Source organism: Oryzias latipes, chromosome 6 (genome assembly GCF_002234675.1).
Source record: "Oryzias latipes chromosome 6, ASM223467v1".
Classification (NCBI taxonomy): domain Eukaryota; kingdom Metazoa; phylum Chordata; class Actinopteri; order Beloniformes; family Adrianichthyidae; genus Oryzias; species Oryzias latipes.
The window spans coordinates 17,512,159-17,534,465 of record NC_019864.2 but is presented as its reverse complement, the minus strand read 5'-3'; the positions used below and the strand labels follow the sequence as shown (position 1 = coordinate 17,534,465).

The 22,307-nt window shown below is 38.1% G+C and overlaps 1 protein-coding gene across 6 annotated transcripts in view; it reads right to left on the bottom strand.

The window, feature by feature from the left end:
- Window positions 1-6,887: 6,887 nt before the first annotated feature.
- Window positions 6,888-22,307, bottom strand: part of tln2 (talin 2) — an 88,131-nt gene continuing 72,711 nt past the window's right edge. For 2 of the 6 annotated variants that reach the window (XM_020704059.2, XM_020704055.2), the window contains exons 45-58: window positions 21,106-21,272; window positions 20,366-20,549; window positions 19,925-20,050; window positions 17,916-18,032; window positions 17,426-17,611; window positions 16,892-16,999; window positions 16,378-16,483; window positions 15,680-15,685; window positions 15,103-15,227; window positions 11,029-11,154; window positions 10,866-10,928; window positions 10,599-10,781; window positions 10,387-10,512; window positions 6,888-9,103 (exon numbers count right to left, since the gene is read on the bottom strand). In XM_020704059.2, the coding sequence (XP_020559718.2) occupies window positions 8,975-9,103; window positions 10,387-10,512; window positions 10,599-10,781; window positions 10,866-10,928; window positions 11,029-11,154; window positions 15,103-15,227; window positions 15,680-15,685; window positions 16,378-16,483; window positions 16,892-16,999; window positions 17,426-17,611; window positions 17,916-18,032; window positions 19,925-20,050; window positions 20,366-20,549; window positions 21,106-21,272 (1,752 nt within the window). In that variant the 3' untranslated portion in view covers window positions 6,888-8,974. The remainder of the gene's footprint in view (window positions 9,104-10,386; window positions 10,513-10,598; window positions 10,782-10,865; window positions 10,929-11,028; window positions 11,155-15,102; window positions 15,228-15,679; window positions 15,686-16,377; window positions 16,484-16,891; window positions 17,000-17,425; window positions 17,612-17,915; window positions 18,033-19,924; window positions 20,051-20,365; window positions 20,550-21,105; window positions 21,273-22,307) is intronic. The other 4 variants (XM_020704056.2, XM_020704058.2, XM_020704057.2 and 1 more) reach the window with 4 other exon arrangements.

The following is a 22,307-nucleotide window of genomic DNA, read 5'->3' as shown; positions in this document are numbered from 1 at the left end:
GGGCCACAAGCTCCCTGCAACACTCCATTCTGATGCATCCACTTGTAGACAAATAGATCCAATAATGTCTTTGTTTTCCTCATCTGAGCTGACATCAGGGTCAAAACTGTAAAACTCTCATAATGCTCACCGTTACTCACCATTTCTACAAGAGTAATGGTATGTTGTGGTAGTGAGGGCCTGGAAGCTAGCAAGATAGAGTGTAAACAAAAGGATGATGGGAAATGAGCGCAAGCTCACCCACAACTCAGAGGTGAATTTCTATTGAACTCCTGGCGTTCTGCAGAAAATATGTTCTAGAAAAGGATTCAGGTTTTTTATTTTGGCTAAGGACTGCATCATCATAATCAAAAGTCGACTGGGAATGCTTTTACAATGGATCAGAAGATGATTGGAGTGGGACTTTAAGACATACCCAGGAATTAACTTGTGGCTTCATTTATGGTTTAACCAGACAAAGGATTTAAGCTTTCAATCTTAGGATTGAAATGCCTTAAAATGAATGGTTTCAATCAAAATGTTATTACTGCAACTTGAAAAGCTCTAGATTAACAAAGCATAAACAGATAGCTCAAAAACAAAAAAATTCGAAGAGTCCCAATAGAGGAATGTTTGTGGCCTGTGTAGGGTTCCTCCCTGATGGTCTGTTTGTGTTTCTCCATCAGATGGGAGACAGAGAGGCAACCTATCTGATGCTGCTCACTCAGCTCAGGCTGAAACCAAGAGGAAGGAGGCGGGGGCATTTCGGGGGGAACTGTCATGATTCATTTACACTAATGTGGGATCCCTATCTCTAAATCGTGTGTAAAAGTTCCTTAAAGACTGTCGTGACAGCACAGGAACATTAGAGCAAAACACTCGTTCGTTTTTGCTATGTGCTGTCAGGAAACATAAATGGAAAGTTCAGTAACTATTTTTTTTAAAAACTCCTCCCATGTCCAGATAAGGTGTTCTTGTTTCCTGGATACAGACACATCACTCACCTAAAAGTTTGTTGTCTTTGCTTTGTGTTTGTTGATGTTGTGTCCTCTCCTCCACATGTTGTATCTGAAATGACAGCTGCCCTGTGTCTCTGGGACCACTTTTCTCCCAATGTTTGCTTTTAGACATTTGACTTTCATGTCAGGGGGGCTGGAAGTTTCCGTGTTTGCGCACAAAGGGAAAAACTTTCAGTCACGTCTCCATATATGGGCTCTCTGGTGTGCGCAAGGTTGAGAGCTGACATGCGGGGGCTTTTTGTGAGGACCAAAGGCGTAGACTGCTCGATATTTCTTTCCATTCCTCAGAGCTATAAAACTTCTTGGTATGCACTTTCAGTTTAGCCACTGTTCTCCGTGTTCTAGCCTTCTTGTCATCATTACCTGACACAGGGAGATGAAACACTTGGAAAAAAACCAGAGCTGTAAATTTTGATTAAAAAAAATGGAATTTTCTCTGTGGAATCTCTTAATCGGAATGAGCTGCATGTTGAGTTTGAGTTCCACTCCTCAAATTGAGCAGAGCCTGGTTAAAGAAAAGCCATAATGTTAAGTGTGCATGAGAATCTGAGTTGATGAGACATTCCAGTGTGGTTCGGAGTAGCTGTTTGAAATCTTGCAGGCGTTGTTCTCTGGGTCAAAGTGGTTTCTTGGCAGTGAGGAATGCCACAGGAACCCACAGCTCTGCAGCACCTGCATTCCTAAACCAAAAGTCTGTCTGAAGCCGAACACAAGCAGAGCAGTTTCCCAGTCAAAGAAAGACTCACCGCACATGCGGGACCTATCCAAAACTGTTGTGCAAAGTGAATTTTCTATTTCTGAAACGACTGAGCATGAAAGGGAGAATGAAAAGACGTCTGAACAGCGCTGTCTGGTTTGTTCCAGCCCTTGAGCTCACAGTGTTGAAGAGACTGTACAAAATGATAAGAAGGCAATTATGCTGCAAGCCAGATGAAAGACACATCCTCTTCAAAGCATGGGGGGGGGGTATTTAGACGACCATTAAAAATGGGCAAAAACACCGGAAGGACTTGTTAACAAAGAAATGTCGAGAAAAAAAAGCTTTTTGGATTTGACTAAAATGAAAGAATTGATTCTCGCCAACATTTTTTCTTTCCATTACATATTCACTAAATCAAAAATGGAAGCAGTTTATTTAAAAAGTAATACGTATTTTTATATAAGACAAAATATTATGACAGTATCTCTCATCATTATTTCTGTTTTGCTCTATGCAGCCTTTTAAAAATAAAGCTTATCAGTGTTGTTTCCGTTGTTTATTTGTCATCCTAACATTTAGTTACTTTAATTTAATTGCAGAATCATGCATTTGAGATGGTGCTGCACGGTGGCACAGTGGATGCATGGATTTTCTCCAGGCACTCGGGTTTCCTCCCACAGTCCAAAAACATGCTTCATAGGTTAACTGGTCACTCTAAAGTGTGAGTGTGTGTGAGGGAGTGATTGCGTGCCCTGAGACAGATTGATAACCAGTTCAGGGTGTAACCTGTCTTTGCCCAACAGTAGCCGGGACAGTCTCCGGCAACCCCATGACCTTGAAAGGGATGTAGTGGGTTAGGAAAATGGATGAATGGATGGATGTTTTTGAGACATGCTGTATGTACATATACATATATAGGGGGGCGGCCGTGGTGCAGCGGTAGGGCGGTCGACCCATGATCATAAGATTGCAGGTTCGATTCCCGCCTTGCACGCCCATGTGTCGAAGTGTCCTTGGGCAAGACACTGAACCCCACCTTGCCTCTGGTGGGAGGTTGGCGCCAGTGTTCGGCAGCGGAGCCGCCGCCAGTGTGTGAATGTGTGTGTGCATGGGTGAATGGGACTGTGACTGTAAAGCGCTTTGGGCCTTTGTAAGAAGGTAGAAAGCGCTATATAAGTATACGCCATTTACCATTTACCATACGTAAATGTGGAATGTAGCACTATTCATTGTAGCTCTGATATTCAGACATGTATATTGAGTGAGGGCTGTAAAACAGAGCTTTGCATTTGCTCCTTTTGTCATTTTTGTGTCTTAAGCAGGGTCTCAGTAATGGGGCACGGCCTCCTGACTGTACAGCTAAGCCTGATCTTTAATCACTCTGGGTATTTAACCACCAGCTCACTGCCAGTTCTTCGATGTGGTCCAGCATTTCTTTTCCCCCCCGTTTTCTTTCTTTCCTTTCACTGTGGTTGCTCAAATATTTTTTTTTACTTGGCACAACCCCCCCTCCCCCCCTTTTCTTTTTTGCTTTTCTGCAAAAATGAGCATGCAGAGATTGAACAGCTGCAGAGAATCATCTATGGGGTTTCCACACATCTGATTGATCAGCTTTGACTAGTTGTTGTAACCACATGGCCTGGGGGCACCTTCCAGACTTTCCATGTGCTAGTACCAAGTCTGGGTAAATGCAGAGGGTGGGGGCCAGGAAGAGCAAAAAACTGAAGCCAAATCAGCCGAATGGGAAACATGATGATCTCTTCAGACTGATGGTCTCCAAATAAAACAGTAAAGCTATACTCCTCTATACACTGTTAAATCTGTTACACTGTGGTCATCCATTTTCCTTGTCAGTAAAAGCAATAAATCCAGCACCGCCTCACACCAGAACCAATGTTTTACCTCAAATCCACTCTTAAAACAAACTTTTACTTGCTTAACTGAATCAAACTGGGTTTTAAATTGTGTTTTCTACAGAAGTGAAGATGATGTCTGAGTTCATTACCAATTGATCCAGACTGCTGTTCTTATTAGGGGAAAAAAAATTCTGACAAAACATAAAGCACTGGCATTAATTTGACCAGTTTTTCTATTTTATTAAGATTCCATGGGGAACTTACATGTTCCTTTTTTTATACATAATTTGTCATTGGAGGACACCTTTACGTTTCTTTCAGAAAAAAAAAATAATTGTAGAAAGAAAAGATTGTTAAAAGCTTTTACTATGAAGTTTGAGCAGACAAAACTATGCAAATCTCTGAAAGTTAATGTAAAGATTTTTATTTTAGGTGTTCCTCACACCAAATTATTTTTGAAAACTTGACATCAGTGCTGCAAAAAAAAAAATAACAACAACAAAAAAACAACAACAAATCAAAGTCTGCTGATCAGTAAATGGAGAGAGTGTTTATTCAGCTTTAACTGTGGGTGGGGTGGGGAGGCCACAAGACAGGAGAAAAAAGAAGAAGGGAAGAAAAAACAGAGCCTCGAATGTTTTCTCTCAGCCAACTAAAGAGTGTAAAGCACCCAGTTTCCTTATTAAGACAGAGGGGCTTGGATGAATGAGTGTTGAATTTCATTCTAGACAGCTTAAATCCCATGACACCGTGCGGATCAGTTCCATTCTGCAGTACAGACTGAAACTGTCAGTTCCTCTGTTGCTCTCTGCCCACTGTCAGCCATAAGCAAAATAAGAAAAAGAAAAAAAACTAAATATATTACAAAGGAGGTTTCTGTCTTTGGAGCAAATGTTCGATGTCAGTGCTTTACACCTAATAGATTTTCCTGATGCTCCTTGAGCTGCTGTCCTGAATTAGCAACCAGGTTTTGAGTCTCAGCTCATTCCCAATATAGCCTTGCAGTCATTGCTGACTGAGAAATACTGTCCCTTCTTAACATGATGACTAAAGGAGCTGCTGTGGCATATGGGAGAAATAGGAAGGAATGTCAAAGGAAAGAAAGTCTTACTTCCAGCGTCAAACACAGTTAATGAATCGAAACAACATAATGTGTCCTGGAAACAGACATTAAGTTTGTGAAAATTCTATAAGTGTTAAATTAAGTTTATGGACAATAAAATGCAGCCCAATACACTCAACGGTTTCTGTATGTTTCTGAAGAGCTTGAATTGCAGTGAGATACTAAGTTAACCAACAAAACAGCCTCTGATGGACATAAAAATTATTAATCAATTTAAAGACTTTTTGCTGCAGAGAAAACCTGAATTATCAGCCTTCCTCGACTGTGCCTAATATTCAGATGTGCTCTGTTCAGTTTTCACTAAATGCAGCGTTTAAACACTCCACTTTTGCCTCACATGACCAAGAAATATTATTTTAGAAATTGTGGATTGTTGTGGTACAGTTTTTCACACTTACAGTAATCCTATATTTATATATAATTTATTTCAGGTAGCAAGAATGAAAAAATCTTTTACTTTTACACATACCAGTCATCTCTAAAAATCTGTATGGACAGACATAATTTTGAACTAAAAATAAAACATTTTTATTCTGGGATGTCTTAACATTAAGGGGCAAGAGGAAATTGTTTAATATTCTACAATATAAATTCATTAACAACATCCTAGTCATGAAAACATTCTCTATGTACTCTTCACATTTTAGAGCCAGCGTGTTGGGAGAACCCTGCTGATGACCTAAAATAGACATGTGTTCAGGAGCTGAGTAACAGGCCGTCTTAGATTCATCAGCTGCTGTCTCCCAGGTTTATGTTAGCGGACATTGCTCCTCGTAGAATGCACAGGGTGGGCATTTAAACATGCATAAACAACAAGCATCCACAAAAACTGACAGTCATTGATATTTTTCCAATGAGTGTCTTTTTCTTTTCTTAAAAAAGCTTAAAAAAAAAAGAAATAAAGAAATTACACTTTCCAGTTGGTGAAAAGTTGTTCTAAAGTCAAATGCTTCCTTTGCTTACAGGTTGATTTAAAATCTCATAATTACTGATTTTTGTGAATTGTTTATAATAAAATAACATATAAAAACATGTATATGTTTAATAATTGAGTACAAAATTTCAGGTCACAGTTATCCCTGATTTTTTAAAATTGTTTCTGTTATGGTTTCCTGTACATACCAATAACTATTTCAGGTTCTTATTCTCACAATTTGATAACAGTGTTACTGTTTCACTTTCAATCCAACCTATTTGGTGGAGTTAATTCCTTTTTTTATATTTTACACTGGATCTAAAGAGAGCCAGAAGCTTGAAGTTAACGACTGTTGGCCAATCAGTTGGTTTATCAGTTTATTTTTTATGCAATTTAATGTGATGATGTCATATTCTACAAAATGTAATGGTTTATTTGTTCCTATTTTCTCCCCTGTGAAGTTTGGTTTGTTTTTCTTTAAGAAGTTGTTTCACATCTGTGTTTTTTTTTCTTCGATTCCACCCTTAATCACACTTAGTTATTTCCTGTATGCATGTGCTTTCAATCTCTTCTTGTTTTCTGTAACTTTGATGATTTTTTTCACCAAAGTAGTTGTCACAACTTTTTGTTCGCATCAAAATAAAGTTCTTTCTTCATCTTCTTGGCCAACTAGATTTGAATGCTGCTCTGATTGCTGGTGATAATAATTGTCATAAGTAATGTTTAAACAGCCTAAAAATTCCTTGGAATTAATCAAAATTCCCTTATCAACTAACAGTTTCAAGGGTCTGTAAAAAGAAAGTAGCAAGTAAGTTCAGCTCTGAGATAGATACAAAAATATTGTACTTTTTTCACTGTTTTACTTCTTAAGCCAATTAAAGTAATGCAAACTTCTCTCCTTGGCAAAAAATCATCATGTGGATCTCTGCATACTTTAAAGTCTAGTCTGAGAGGCAAGAGGAAAAAACACACATCCACAATGTCCATTTTTGGTCTGGCAAGCGCAAGCATTTCTCTCTCCAAACATCACTTGGTTCTCTGACTTAACTTAAAAGTACAATGTTGACATCTGCTGGCAGAAAAGAAAGGACTGTTGTGTATTTGTTGTGGCTATTCCTTTTATTTCTTGGAAATGCACTTAAATGATTCAAAAATTGTTTTTACAAAAGTGGACAAAAATATACCTTAAAATATCTTGCAGTTTAGCAAGAAAGTGAGTTTCTATATGCTTGTAAAGCAGCAGCACGTCTTGGATTTGGAACAATTTTAGCAATAAAGAAAACAAAACATAACAGTTTTTTAAGTTGTTTGAAACTTTATTTATTTATTTTTTGGTAAATACAAAAAATATTTCTGTGACCAGATAAATATAGTACATATACAGCATCAAATCATAAAACTAACGCAATCAGAAACCACAACATTTATTCATATTAAGGTGAGCAACTCTGTCTTTTAATATTTGGACAAATCAGTTAAAAGCGATATTTTAGGGTAATTATTTCTCACATATACAGATACAAACTTCATTGTCAATAGTGGTTTGAGTATGAAAAAAGAAAGTAGTTAAGCTGAACACTGAAGAAGGACTTGGCTTAATGAGTTTGAACCATAACGCAGAGCAGTGTTAGTTGGATTCCTAAGGTAACCACAAAGGCCCTTTTTTTTCTCATATTAGCATCATAAAACAGACAGCAGGTGGACTGCCAGCCAAGGCATTATACTTTATGGTAAAAGACTTGCTTAGTAGGATCCCATTTGGGATTAGACTGGCATAATGTTCTGATCCAGAGAGGACAAAGCTCAGGCTCTAATCCAGCCTGATGTTCTGCTGCTCGCAGGGCAGGCTCAAGTAAGGCACTAGTACTCAATGCAGACCGGACCCTGGCATGTAAGGATGAAAACTTAAATCACAATAAACACTGACTCTGGAAAAACAAAATCTGACTTTGTTATTTTCCTTCAAGGATCCCTATTTTCTTAGAACACCACATCCTATGGAAGCTTAGAAATTCAGTTTCAGTGCTCAAAGATCAGTATTATGTATTTTCATTTCACTACAGAATCAATGCAAACAGTTCATTTTCTATCCATTGAAAGAATCACTCATTCTTATCATTTTGCAGTATTTTAGCATAAAGTTAAAGGGAAATGGTTTTCCTAACTTAGAGCAGTGATGTGAAATAACTTTATGCAAATGGTAATGATAATTTAATTAAAACACGGGGGATATTTTTTATGTAAACTTATTACAGAAGACTAATGTGGAATGATGGAGTTACACTGAGTGGCATAATGTGCAAGCAGCAAGATATGTTTGGTCTCATCTGTCTAGACTCTCTGAATAAAAAACATTATACCAAAGCTTTACAAGTACTTTCTGTAATATTGTTCCAAAAAAATCCTTAATTGAGTGTTGGACAATGTGGATAAGTTATCAACCACTCCAGAGCATCTTGGCTTTATCAAAATAGTCAACTTAAAAAATGCAGTTATACCAGTGAATAAAATCCATAGGCTCTCCCACTTTATGTTAGCTTACGGGCTAAAAGTGTTATTGTGATTCAGTTACAAAATCAGTTTATTGCAATTTGAAAGCTGTTTTTGCCTCAAGAACATGTTGATATATCAAAGGGTTTTATAGTCAACTCAGTGACTGCAAGGTGCTCGGGTCCTGTAGAGGCTAAAAATAGCTAAATCATTACCCCTCCACCACTGTGCTGCCAAAACATGCTAACGTTTGTCTCAAATAAGTAATAGATTTGTTCAGAAGCAGTTTTGTAGAACAACATTTTTGTCATCAATAATTTTGTAGAATCTGAGTTGTAACTCTAGGGTTTTATGCAATTATTTCTATTTTCTTCAACATGCAAGCCAGTGGTGAAGAAAAGGAGTTAATTTTTTTATTTTTTATTTTAAAACACAACCTGTGGACCCTTGGATGCAGAATTACTATAAGTCCATCATCAGTAAAATGAACCCTCACCAGTTCAACATTTAGTGACTGAAGAGTAAATCTTTGACTCATGATTGTAACAGTCAGATATAATCATGACATATAAATACCATTAAAGCAAACAATTATGTGTCACATAGCTCGGAATGATTGTTTTAGTTTGATCACTATTTTCAGCTTTCTTCATATCTTGGTCTGAATCTCAGCACCATTTACTAACAGACATACACACATCACACACATGTAAACACACACCCATACAAATACATTACAGAACACAGGCACTTGTTTTCCACAGCAAACAAGCCCATTTCAAGTGCTCTAGAGTCTTATGTTACGCCAGAGTGAAGTAGCCAATCACACATCGGCAAAACCTTTCACTGACGAGAAGATCGCATCTGCAAACATCTCATCTTCAAAGTCCGTCAGCCCTCGTCTTCCCTCAGTTCAGTGGGAAGGAACTTGTATTGCTGCTGTCGGATCTGAGCCAGCTTCTTCCTGGCTTCCTCCAGTTCCCTCTCCTTCCTCAGCATCTCCTCCTGGGCCGCAATAATCTGCGCAAGATTAAGTGAAACTGGCTGTAAATGCACCTCAAAGTCTTTCATATTAAAACGCCTTAGCTATGTCCTGTACAGCTTAACTCCAAGCAAATAAGAGAACATGAACAGGAGCCAAATGTAAAGCTTCACCTCAGCCAGACCTCTGCAGCCTCCTGCTGGAAGAAAGGGTGTAATATACTTGATGACAGGAAGGACCTCAAGGCAAAAGCAAGGCAAGGCAGCTGCTTCATGGTGTTAACCACAAAAAAGAATGATTGTTGAGCTGAAACAGGAGAATCTAGTTTTTTTCTAGAAATAGTAAAAAAAAAAACATTTTGTGATAGGTGTTTAGTCAGAGACGTTTTAAAAAGACAACTAAGCAGTTTCTGTATTTTTATTTGTGTGTATTTTTTGAGTAATCAAGCCAGCTGTCTCTTCAGACTAAAAACGTAACACATGTTGATAGTTATCACTGAATTAAACTGTTGTTAAATCAAACATTTTGTTCTGCTTTAATGGGTTAATCAAATATAGATAGATAGATAGATAGATAGATAGATAGATAGATAGATAGATAGATAGATAGATAGATAGATAGATAGATAGATAGATAGATAGATAGATAGATAGATAGATAGATACCCTTAAAAATATACAACTTATTACGAAAATAATATGTTCTTTCAGTTGGCAAGTTTCTTTTATCATTCCAGTCGTCTACAGCAACCACAATTAAAGGATGGTAATATTATGATACAAAAAATTGTATTTATTTATTTGATTTGCAGGTGTAGCAGTTGATACTATTCACAAAATAAATTTTTAGAAATTTTTTGACATATGTAAAAAAGATAATTTAAAATAAAATGTCTTTGGTTTTAAAAATGTCAGAGGGATGTATAAAACAAATGACTTAGTGGCAGAGTGGAAATTTAATCTCAAAACCCACCCGGATTACATGAATGAATGAGACATGAAGTAATGATTATTTAAAAAACCAAAAAAAATTATTTAAATCTTTGACTTTATGTCCTTAATAAATGAAACAAATCAGTATGTCAGAAAGATAATAACAATATGTAAAAAGGTTTCTTTATTTTAAGGTGTTTAGATCTAACAAGCCTCGCAAACAGCCTTGATTTAAGCCTTGTGGGCTGTTTATGTGTTCAAGATTAGAAAAGACTTTGTGACATTTTACAATATGAGCAATAAACTCAGCAAAAAGGGCTACCCATTAAACAAAATGACATTTCTACACCAGCATTTGCAAAATAGATTTCTTAGCAGGACAGTCTCACCTGAGCAATCCCTCCAACGAACTTGGTCTTTACCACAACGCTGTTATCCTCCGCCTTGTCAAACGCTGCCTTCTGAGCTGCCTTAACCAGATTGTCTGAAGCTCGCTTCACAGCGTTGCCAGCAGCCTTTGAAAAGATGTTCTCAAAGTGAGCACTTTCATGGTCCACAGGAGCCTATAGTTCTTACTCACAAAAAAGGTGTTTTTATGCACCTGGAGTCTCCTCATGGCCTCAGAATCATGATCTGCTTTAACCTTGCAGGCCACCAGGAGCTGAGCTGTGGAGGCTGCCACCTGCTTGGCGGAGGAGATGAGCTTCTCTTCACTGGCGTGGCCCTGCACTGAGGCGTTAGCTGCCTCGCACAAGTTACTGGTGGCAGCTGCGACCATTCGTGCCTGCAGCAAACAATCAGTTCCCCCAATCTTTAGTTAAGCTGGCTTTTTACTTTACCACAAGTGGTTTTCAGTGAAGCAACTTACGGCTGATATGAGACCCTGTGACCACTGGCCATCATCAACTGCATTGGCCAGATTGGACCCCACCTTAGAAAGCGTTTTAGGTAAAAATATACATATATTTAATTGTTGATATTAGTAAAAAACATGTGAGCAAGCTAAACTGTACAGAAATGCATGGACTGACCTTTCCTTGTGCCACCAGCTCTCTTTGAGCAGCCGACGCTGATTTGACAAGAGCGCTGGTGGCTGCAGCGATTGACTTGGCTGCTTCTAGGATCTGCTCTTCAAAGTCCAGCGATTCATCCGCCTGCTGGAGGAAAACCCAAATATTAAATAGGTCCCACAATCAAGGAAGAAGCTAGAACACTAGAAGAATAAAGTCTTAAACAAGAAGACACAACCCACATAGCCCGCCACATAGGCAAGTTAATTACCGTATTTTTCAGAGTATAAGTCGCAGGTCTTTGCATAGATTGACTAGGGGTGTGACTTGTACTCAGGTGCAACTTATGTGTGATTTTTTTTTAAATAAACAGCAACAACCGCTAGAGGACACTGTAGGTTTGTGTCAGTATTTCCTTCTGATAGCAACACAGAAGAAGAAGCACTGCATATTCTAAAGCCGGGCTTGGTAGAATTATTCCAAAGTGACACAAACGATGAAGAATTCAAAGGATTTAGTGATTTAAAGCACACAGATAGTTTAGTTGACTTGTTCTTTATATGTTGCACTCATATATTAGGTTTCTCCTTTGTTTCCTGAAGCTAAATGACCATCAGTGTGTTAGGATAGTGAAACATGCATATATTCAGTCTATCATTGCTATCTATTCCATTATGGTTTGCCTTTCAAGATGAAATGTCTGTTTGTGGTCCTGTATTTTGTTTAGTAAAATTTCTCCCCAAAGTGCGACTTATATATAAGATTTTTTTTTCTTGTGCATTTTTTGCTGCTTCAACTTAAACTCTGGTTTGACTTGTAATCTGAAAAATATGCTTTTTTTTCTTTTTTTTTTTTTTACAAATGAGCTTATAAAATGCCTTCAGGATACAGGTTTTTATTTAAAGTCATTTTCAACAAAAACTTTTTTCAAACTGGTAAAAACCAGGTAACTATAACATAACATAACAACTTGATGTTCAGAAACATTAAACTGGAATGACTTATTCAAAGGCCCAGCAGTCGCAGCACAGGTACAAGGTTTCGTTTTCTTACAAATGGACTTAAAGGCAGGATAAAGATCAAGGGAAATTGGAGCAGGGACATTAACCAAATGGCCATCTCTGCATCTGCAGTCAATTGCATGGGATTGACCACAGACCTGCATGAACACAAAAGGCACACAAGGCTGGAGACAAGGCGGGACACTGTAGGAATATGTTTGATATATAGTTGGACTGAATAACAACCTAATATATCAAACATATCAGACAGAGCCCTGCAGAGAAGGCTTCCATTTCTACAATCACTTGGGGAGTGGGGGGGAAGGTGAGCATGCTAGGAGCAGGAGACTACTCCCCCTTATTCGGGTTAGAGGGATGCAGGAGCAAAGAGGAGAAGAAGTACGGAGGAAAAAGAAGACTCTCGGTGTTCATGGAGGAAATAAAAACTATCATCAGTCTAAATGATTTTCAGGAAATAAAATGACACATTAGATCTTTGATCAAGTAACCTCCAGCAGGCTACAGCTGGCAGTTTTGCTGAAAGAAGGGCCCTACATTGTAACCCTTGTGCTATCCTAGGCACGTTAACATTGGGAGTTGGGTCATCTAGACCCACTAGACAGTGCTCTGAACCTTTTTTCTTCAATGATTTGTGATCTTCACTGGTGTCCATGGATTACAGGAAATCTTTCCACCTTTATCCACCTTTGTCATGGTAGGGAGAACACGTCAATGTAAGGGTGGGGTCATCTAAGATAGCACAAGGGTTAAGAATTTTACACACTTTCTTTAAAAAAAATGATTTTGTTTTAGACTTTAGATTTGATTTTATTAAATAAGAAAATGTGCCTTCCTATCAGTGCAAAATTAAAGCCACAAAAACCCCTCAATAAAACAACACATTTTTAGATTCTCTATTTATTTGCGGCCTGTCTAATGTGATTTTAAGAATAGCTTAAGCATAATTTTAGTAGAAAATATTTTTTCATGAAAAACCATTACCTCTCAATGAAGGGGGATTTTAGGATTTATTCATGACATTAAAATTAAAGTGATATTAAAGAGACTTTTGTTCTACTATGTTGCAGGTTTGCTTTAAAAAACACAACCAATAGAATGGAGTGAAGGAAATTCTGTGCACGACTCAGCTGCTTCTGATTGGTGGATCTGCTGTCTATCAATTCAAACTTATAACAAAAACCAGGTAACATGTTTAAAACAGAAACTGTTGCAGTGAGTGTTTTCTAACTTTTCTTTTTATCATAATAGGGTAGTCTAATTATTTAATGCTTTTGTATCATTATGTAATGAGTATTAACTGTTTTGTTAGTTTGGTCCTTTAAAGAAACTGAATGTTTTTACATCGTTTTGAAATTCAGCTGCTTCTTTAAATACATGTGAGAACGATATGAGCATTTTTTGTGTAAATTTAATATTCTAATTTATCTATTTATAAAAACAAGGGAACTACTTATTTCAACAAACAAGGAGGAAATGGAATAAATCATTTTCATGATAAAACCATTCTGTCCTTTTAGATGGAATTCTATTTGTTTTAAATAAAAGAAGATTTGGTTCTTGGTTAGTAAGTAAGACAGTTTTTGAAAATATAACAACCAGTACGTTGTGCAGGAATATAAAATTGAGCTAAATTTATTCGTTTATAGCTCTATATAAGAAAGAGAATGAAGCAAGTAAGAATAAAATGTGAGGGTCAGAAAAAATCAGTTATATGATAAACACCATAATTTAATTTAACTGCAAGTGAATCCATTGTTTTTAGGTTTTGCTGGTTCAAGTCATAGTATTTCCTTGGCAGTTGGTAATTATATTGATGAATCCCAAAATAGAAAAAGGCTCCTGTTTTACTGTAGGATGAGTTTCTGGTTCAATATTTGTAGTTTTTCTGTGACCATAAGTCCAAAAAGTGAAGGAAAAAGAGAAATGTTCAGATTTAAAAGAAGAAGAGAAAAATCCAAGACCTTGTCTTGTAGCAGCTGATTAAACCAAAATCTCAACTTTTTGTAGTTTATTTAGTGAACATTATGAAAGCTTTTTATAAAATAGGATGAGCACTATGTCTCAGCAATTCACACACACCTATAAATGTGTTTGTGTGTGAGGAAAGGGTCAAGAACCCCCCAAAAATGTAATCCCCCAATTAGCCCCCCTTACTGTCAATAAGTAGGCTTTATTGTAAGATAATTTTAACACTAGGGGGAGCCATTAGCTCTGGATAAAAAAGAATAGCTTTTTCACCACTAATCCGCTTTCATACACACAAAATCCTCATAAACACCGGCTGTGGCTGTGGAATAATAGCATGAGGCACAGCTTTTATATCATCTTTTTAAATGTAGGACGACCTAAATATATGCGCTTTTAAACAAACACATGGAGAAGTGGAAATAACCATCTCATTTAAAGAAGGATAGATCGGAAAGAGGGAAAATAACTAGAAGATAATGAATAGGCTTAACTATCTGGTCTCTACAGACAGATAAACAAACAACACTTTTTCATGCAGCATGCAGGCATTTCTGTACCAAACACAGAGAAACAAAAGAAGCTATTTTACTTTAAAAAAAAGCACAGTTTATCACCCGATAACTGTGATATTTGTTTCAAAATGTTTTGTTTTTCGTCAGCACTGAAATTGTGGGGTAGACGGATTACTCCGATAACTCACATTAGGGGAAGACTGAAGTGAAACAAAGAAATAGCAAGGAGAGTCTGTCTTCCAGGTCAGGTCACAACAGTTCATCACACATTTGAGCTTAGTCCAACATAAGCTTGATGACCCAGCTGTTCAAAAGTCTGTCTCCTGGCAAAAGCAACTCAAAATAATGTTAGCTTTGAAGAAAGTTTTGTGCTCACTGGTCCAGCTCTGTGAATCAACAGTGCTAAGCAGAGAATCACTCTTGATTTTCACAATATAATGCTGGAAGCTCAGTTCCTAAAAAAGATGACTCCACTTCAAAGTCAGTGTCACCTTTTCCTACCTACACTCCACATCATCTCCTGGCTGATTAATGGCAGAAGGCTGTGAGTGGGTTTATGTGGGCGGAGAAGGGTTGAGAGGGGCACTTATTACCTTGGGCTTTGCCCTGGGCTTGAGCTGCTCCAGTTTCTTGGCCGCAGCTTCAATGGATGCTGCTGCACCGAAAAGCTCGTTTTCAGCGATGACGGTGGGGTCCTCAGGGTCCACACATTCTGATCCTGCGAAGTGCAACGGTAGACATCGATTAGTGAATGAATTCTTTGTTGAAGTAGAGCTGACTCACAATAAAAAATTAAATAAAATGTGTTTTAATTCATGCAGCAAGATTTTAAATTAATACAAATGTGTTGTTTATGTATTAATTAATCTCAGGGATGCTAAGTCATGTCTCAGAAAAGCACATTAACAAGAATGTCAATGAGATTAACTGAGGCTACTGTGAATAAAATTGACATTTGATGGATTGTTGCCTTTTTGAAGCTTTTCAAATGTTCATAAAATATTTGGGGACAGCTCAGTAAAGCAGATGGGCTGATGTTTTCATAGATTACGGTGATCCCTGGGGAAATCTCCTCTGGACCCCCCTCTCCCCAAGCTGTCTACCCTCTACCCCCTTATGACTCAGATGAAAGGTGATCTGAGGGAACAAAACACACCATATAGCACTTACCTCCATCTGAGGCAGCAAGGAAATAAGAGAGGAGAGAGAAATAGAGAACAAATGGGACATTAAAGAGGTGAAGTGGATAGCCCCGTTGTGTCTCAGACTGTTCACGGAAATCTAATTCTCATCCAAATACAATCTATTATTCTTGTCAGATGCAGTAGTGCAGCATGCGGAAAAGAATGTTTTCGTCTCGATACGGTGGAGCTCGGATAAGAACGTTTTATCTGGATTTACTTTCGTACATCTCTAAAATTCCAAAGAAATTTCTAAAATGCATCATTTTAACTTATCACTCAAGTTTTGATGTTGGACTCAGTAGTACTATAATATGTATGCTCAGGAAGAAGAGGGTGAATTCCACTTGTTTCCAACTCCTTTACAACCTTGGCCTAACAATTTGGCTCCACCAGGGAATTCCATTCCAACCCAATGTTTTCTGCGCATTCAGCTCTGCCAATTTTCAATTATTGGACTTCAAGAATCCGAATGTTCATCATTTGTGGCGAAACTACAATCTCCCGCCAAAAGTGATTTGGAATGCACATAAAATGTATGAGTAAATCTAAAATATCAATAAGTGTCACAATTATTAGAATTAAACTGATGGCGTTTGTGATAGTGAGGTCCTTAACTCTTTAGTGTGCTTTGAGCTAGTGCGTTTTTAGCAAGATGTGTGTGTGTGTGAGTGTGTGTTGCTGCACCTTTCATGGCCTCAGCTGTCTGAATGAGCTCCGTAACACTCGCTGCCACGTGCTTTGAGTGCACAGCCAGCTGCTGCTTCTGCTCCGGCGTGGGCCTCTGCAACACCTGAAAACACAAGGAACATCACATGGTCAACACATGTAAACACAAAGGCATAGACAAAGAAAAAGGGTTACTTCATGTCAAACAGTCTTTCAACTGAATTGTTCTTAGGAAAAAAGTTGATCATGTACTCTGATAAAGTGTTAAATATATTTATATATATCACTTGTTAACTATCATTTTTAATACATGTGGTTGCAGACTTAGATATTGTTCACAAGCGCATTTGATCTGTTTATAGAAAGAGGAGGGAGGACAACTGGTTGAATTGTAGCATCTTATTTTCCAACATTGTGCTCCTTTTCATCCCCAATAAAACACACACATATTGACTATAAACAAAGGATAATTAAAACCTGCAAAAACTAATGTTACTTCTATTCTTTGTTAACTAGATCGCATCCTTCCAACCTGCAGGACTTGCTCCAGAAGCTTGATGTATCCATTGGTGCACTCTGAACTGTACTGCAAAGCTTTGCTTCTCAATTCTTCCCCCACGTCAGGATGGTGCGCAGCTTGCTGTGAAGTCAAAAGACAAAGAATGAACGTTAAATACACAGAGACTTGTTTTTTACATCAAGGAATTTCAAATGTGAGCAAACAGCTTTTATTTATCGTATCATATAAACTGGTAATTACAATACAGTCTGCTACTCATTAAACTGAATCTGCATTCGTGTCTTGCTTTTCTGAAACATCACCTGTATAGCTAAAGCATCCTTCTATTTTTGTCTTGTTCAAGTGCTCTGCGGGCACTGAAGGACACTATAACTGATGCCTCTCTGCACGACTTTGACTAAATGACTGAGTCACAACCTGCAGGAGCAGTCACAAAATAGACCAGACTCCATATAATCTCCTCCCAACAGGAAGGGCTCATATGTTTCCCAGCAGCCCGTGTCTGCTGTGTGAGGCCTATCTTGGCAGGACAGAGTGGATTATCACCTTGCAGGTAGTCAGCATATCAGAGATGGCTTTGCGGCTAAGGTTAGCGGTGGCGATGACATCCTCCTGCTGAGCGGAGTTGCCTGCTGCCACTGCCTTGGCGGTTGCTATGGTGATGCCCTTTGTCATGCGAATGAACTCCTCAGGTGAGGTGGACTTCTCTGGGATGTCTTTGGACTGGAAAACCTGACATGATTAGGATCCACAATCACAAGTGGTTTGCTTTATGTTTGAAGTTCAAATAGCAAATAAAGAAGTGGGAATCAACGGAACATAAAAAAACTGAAAACTGGCTTTTCTGCAACTCTTACAAGGTCTGTGGGAGACTCGCAGAATGCAAAAAAGAAGAGAGGGATGTCATTGGGAAAATAAAGGAATAATTGAAACAGTCATATCTGACCCCGTTTCACGTCACTTTTAAATAGAGGCTGTTTCTTATCATTTACCAAAAGACGAGGAAGAGGAAGCTCGGCCTGTCAGGCACTCTTACTGTCAGTTCTTGCTTGATGTACTCAATAGTGGCCTCCAGTGCCCTTGTCCCACGAGTGGCTTCATCCTCTACTGCCTTCACCGTTTTTAGAAGAGACGTCACATTGGTCACCATGACCTGTCAGATAAGGACAAAAACAATGACACTGCTTGCTCACATCAGGACATGCAGAGCCTCTTTCTCATTGGAAGGATGATTTTACTACATAAAAGTATAAATAAAATGTGCTTTCCCGCTGAGTGATTTTCAGAATGCAAAGACTGCTGGAGAGGCTGAGCTGCAGAAAGAAAATAAGACGACGGGATGCATTTGAAAGAGATTTACTTGTTTTCTGTTTGGTGAATTACTTTATTTAGAAACTCAAGATAAAAGAGAATCACTGTTGATTTTGGTATACTCTGCTCTGTGGTCTGCAATGAACAAAATGCACGTTGTTTAATTGGAATTTTAAAAACACAATCGGATTGGGGTTTCAGGGTGTCCTGTTTCTAGGTCACCATATGTTGAAAACAGCAACAATCTGTCAACTTGAGCACTTTCATGGGTGGCCTTTGCTCCACTAAGAACAACAAAAGAATTCCAGTGGAACAGCAAGTAAATGTGGTGGTCAGTGTGGCTGTTATGCAACAAAGACAGTACACTAAGACTGAGAACATCCATCAAACTAGAACTTCTGCACTAAATTTGCAAATCCACTGAAAATGAGATTTGAAAGCTTTAATACATCTCAAATTTGAAACATTAGAGTGGGTCTTTAATGGTTGTTTTAAAGAGCCAGAAGTCTGCTGAAAACAACTGAGTGTGTATGTGACTCATATGTTTGCAACAAACAGTGTATGCATGTTTCATTTAGTAAAGAAAGTGCAGTGTGGCTGGGAGGGTGTGCTTCATTCAAACACAGTTGAACAAATCATTTAGCCTAAATATAAATACACTTAATGTCTTAATAATGTGTTACAGTAGCTCCCTGAAGCTGAAAATCAATACGTATTTCCAGTCTTAATTGTTTACAAATCTGCTCTCACCCATCTCTGTTTCTATGCAGTGAGAAGACTGGAGGTTCCACCTTTGAGCTGGGATGCAATTAAAAACACCCATTCAAACATCAAAGCTTTTAGTTGTGGTCGCAACAGATTGGAAGAGATGTTGCCAATACTGCATGTGTAAGACAGATAATGATGCAAGACAAGGAAAAATGATTGGTATTGCAGAAAAATGTCGAGAGATTTAAAGATTGTACTGCAAGTAGGCCTTTTTTTTCCTTTAAACTGAATTTCTAGGTTATACTTTGCTGATACAATCTGTCCCCTTTGCAGTTTCAGCACTAACACTCCAGAATTTTTTTCTTCAATATAATATTTCTACGAAAAGTACATTTTACCTTTTGACAATCAAATGTATGAGATATAAGTGAGTTTTGGTCTTGCAGTAATGAAGCGCAGACTTTCTGCACCCCTGGTTAGAGCTGTCCTAATTTTATTTTTGCAAAGAGCAACCAAATGCCTTAAAGACGCACTCTGTTGAAGATTGTGTTTTTTTTTTTTTAACATGTTCTTGTGGTATTTCTCTTATGATGAAAGACATATATAAAGAAAATTAAGCTCAAAATTGCGTTTCTGAGAATTTCTTAATGCAAATCATTGTGAATCAGGAGCAGACGAAAAAATACAGTTTGAATAGGGGCTTATTTGTGATGAGGAAAACATGCTTGGTGGGTCACAAAATCCCTGCACCCAGCTCTAAGCAATTGGGAAGGGAAGGGGGTCAGTGTTGCTTTGCCCTAGCTGTCTAATTTCTGATGAACTACTACCAATCTGCAGAAATCATGTATTAGAAAACGACAGGTTTTTGACCAAAAAGATCAAGAGATGATTGTAATGGGGCTTTAAACTAGGAAGTGATACGGTCAGAATAATATTTGCAAAATAAACAAAAGAGCAAATCAAATCAACATGCACGTAAATTGGTAGATAATAATCTGCTTTTGGGTTTTGTTGTTGCTTTTTTACCTTAGCAGCACCTTTCAGCTGATACATGGATGGGTCATCAGGTGGTTTTCCGGCGGCACACTTGGTGGCACCAATGAGTTCGGCCAGGGCTTTGGCAACATCCCGCACGGCATTTATCAGAACCACCTGGGGTGAGAGATTTTGTTACAAAACTAAGGGTACAGGCTTATCAGTTTTATCCAAGAGGGAGGATTTAGCTCTTATCATCGCCAGCTTTCATGATCCCTCACATTTAATGTTAAAAAGGATACAGATGCATGCACTTCAGGGAATAAGAGACACAAGGGGAGAAACTGGACAACTAAAGATAATCTGTTTGGAATGCAATAGACTAATAATAGAATAATAGTGAAATAGATTTTTTTTTTTTTTTTTACTTTTTATGTCTGACAAATCAGCAACAGAAGGACATACTCAAAAGAATCATGTAAATGTTATCACCTGTGTTTCAGGGTTCTCTGAGCCCATGCTGGTTGCTCCAAGTTTGACGACCTCAGTGAGTTGAGTTATAGTTTTGGCTGAAGAGTGGGCAGCCTGAGCCAACTTTTCTTGGGTGGACGCGGCTCCGGCAACCAGCAACTTGGTGTCTTCCACCAGTGCCTTGGCTGTCTTCAAAATGCTTTCCCTGAGGGAAGAAACACATTGTCTGACAATCTGCTGCACAGTCAAGCACTAGCAGCATGAAGGAAATCTGCTGCTTTCTCTCTGAGCAGCATGCTTTCTTTGTAGTACAAACATTTTAGAATGTATATTCATTATGTGGCATGCGTCTCATTGTTTGTTGTTGCCAAGCGGCCTTTGTTGGTGATGCAGAGGGATGAATAGAACTCAGGGCCAGTGGGCAAATTGTGGAAAAAAAAAAAAAACAGCCCCCAAAAAGTGAGCATCATTTAAACCTTGAAAAAGATGATATGTGATTTCAAATGGTTTAGGCATCAACATCTTTCATGTTTACTGCTGTTTGGGCGGCATACTGAGCAGCTTGGGCTACAAATTGCTGATAATTTTAGCCAAAGATATTCTGGGCTAAATGCAGTTAACACCTACAGTTTTCTCTCGACTTTCTTTGAACTGGCGAGACAAAAAGGATAATTTTAACAAAGATAAAACTACTTTAAAAAATTAATTATGAAACACCAGTGTCCAGATGGTTTGTGCTTTTGGTGGCAGGGTTGCTGCACCTGTGGTCTGCAAAAGACTCCTCATTCTCAGGGTTCAGCGTTCCAGCAGAGGCGAACATGATGGTGGTGTCTAGGTCAGCAATAATTCCAGAAACGGCGCTGGCGGCCGTGATACAAGCCTGAGTGCCTTTGTTTCCCGCCTGCAGAGCTGATAATACCAAGGACACCTGAAAAGTCAAAACATTGTAATGAAGTAGAAGAAAATATTCATTTGTATCATTTGTATTATCATCATTAATTCTCTGAGCAGAGTATTGATGAAGAGTGCATCAAACTTTTGAGATTCTTAGTGTGAAAATTCATACGAGTCTGAATTTAAACAGGGAAAGTGGTTCTAAAGAAAGACAGAAAAGATGAAAAAATAAATTAAATGCATTTGATATTCTCAATTTACTTCAAGCCATGTGAATGTTCATTCCTCACAAACAAAAAGTAAACCCAGAAGAGTAACATTTCCCATCACACGAGCATCCTGTATCAAAAAATATAACACCAGCTCTGTTTCAGCTTTAAATCCCACCACTGCTTTCCTACTGAGGAATTATGCCGAAGCATGACTAAAGGCTTCTTTTGTCACTGCATGAAAACATGGTATTACTGCTAACTAAACATTATGAAGGTGAGTGTGCCCTCAAACAGTATCACATGGTTCTTACCTTAAAAAAACAATGCATGTTAAACTGACACTATGAAATTCAGCATAAAAGCTATTAATATAGAAATGAACAAAAGCTTAGGGCTGCCTCAGGCTTTTTGTGAGTCACCATGGAGATTTCAATATAAATTATGTGCCAAAACAAAATTCTTAGCAAAAGAATTAATACGTCTGATATTTAACAGTTCTTTCATGACAAGTACGGAACATCGGCACATTGGCGGATGCAGGACTGACAAAGAGAGACAGATGACCTCAGATGAGGTCTTTTCTAATATGGCGAAAACACATCACAGTTATTGTAATCAAAGGTTTCAAGTAAGTTTATCCACTAAAGCAAAATGAACTCAGAGACCTCCTGGTCTCCCAAATTAACCAAAGTGATTTTACTTTGGTGCTCAAGAAATTAGACACTTCTCTTGCGTTGACAGGAGCAGCCTGTGTATTGATAAGATACCTAGTGGTGGTGGTGGTGGCTTGTTTGTATAGGCAGAGGGAAATTAAGAACGGCTGTTATATATAGAAATTTAGACAAGAAGGAGGTTTA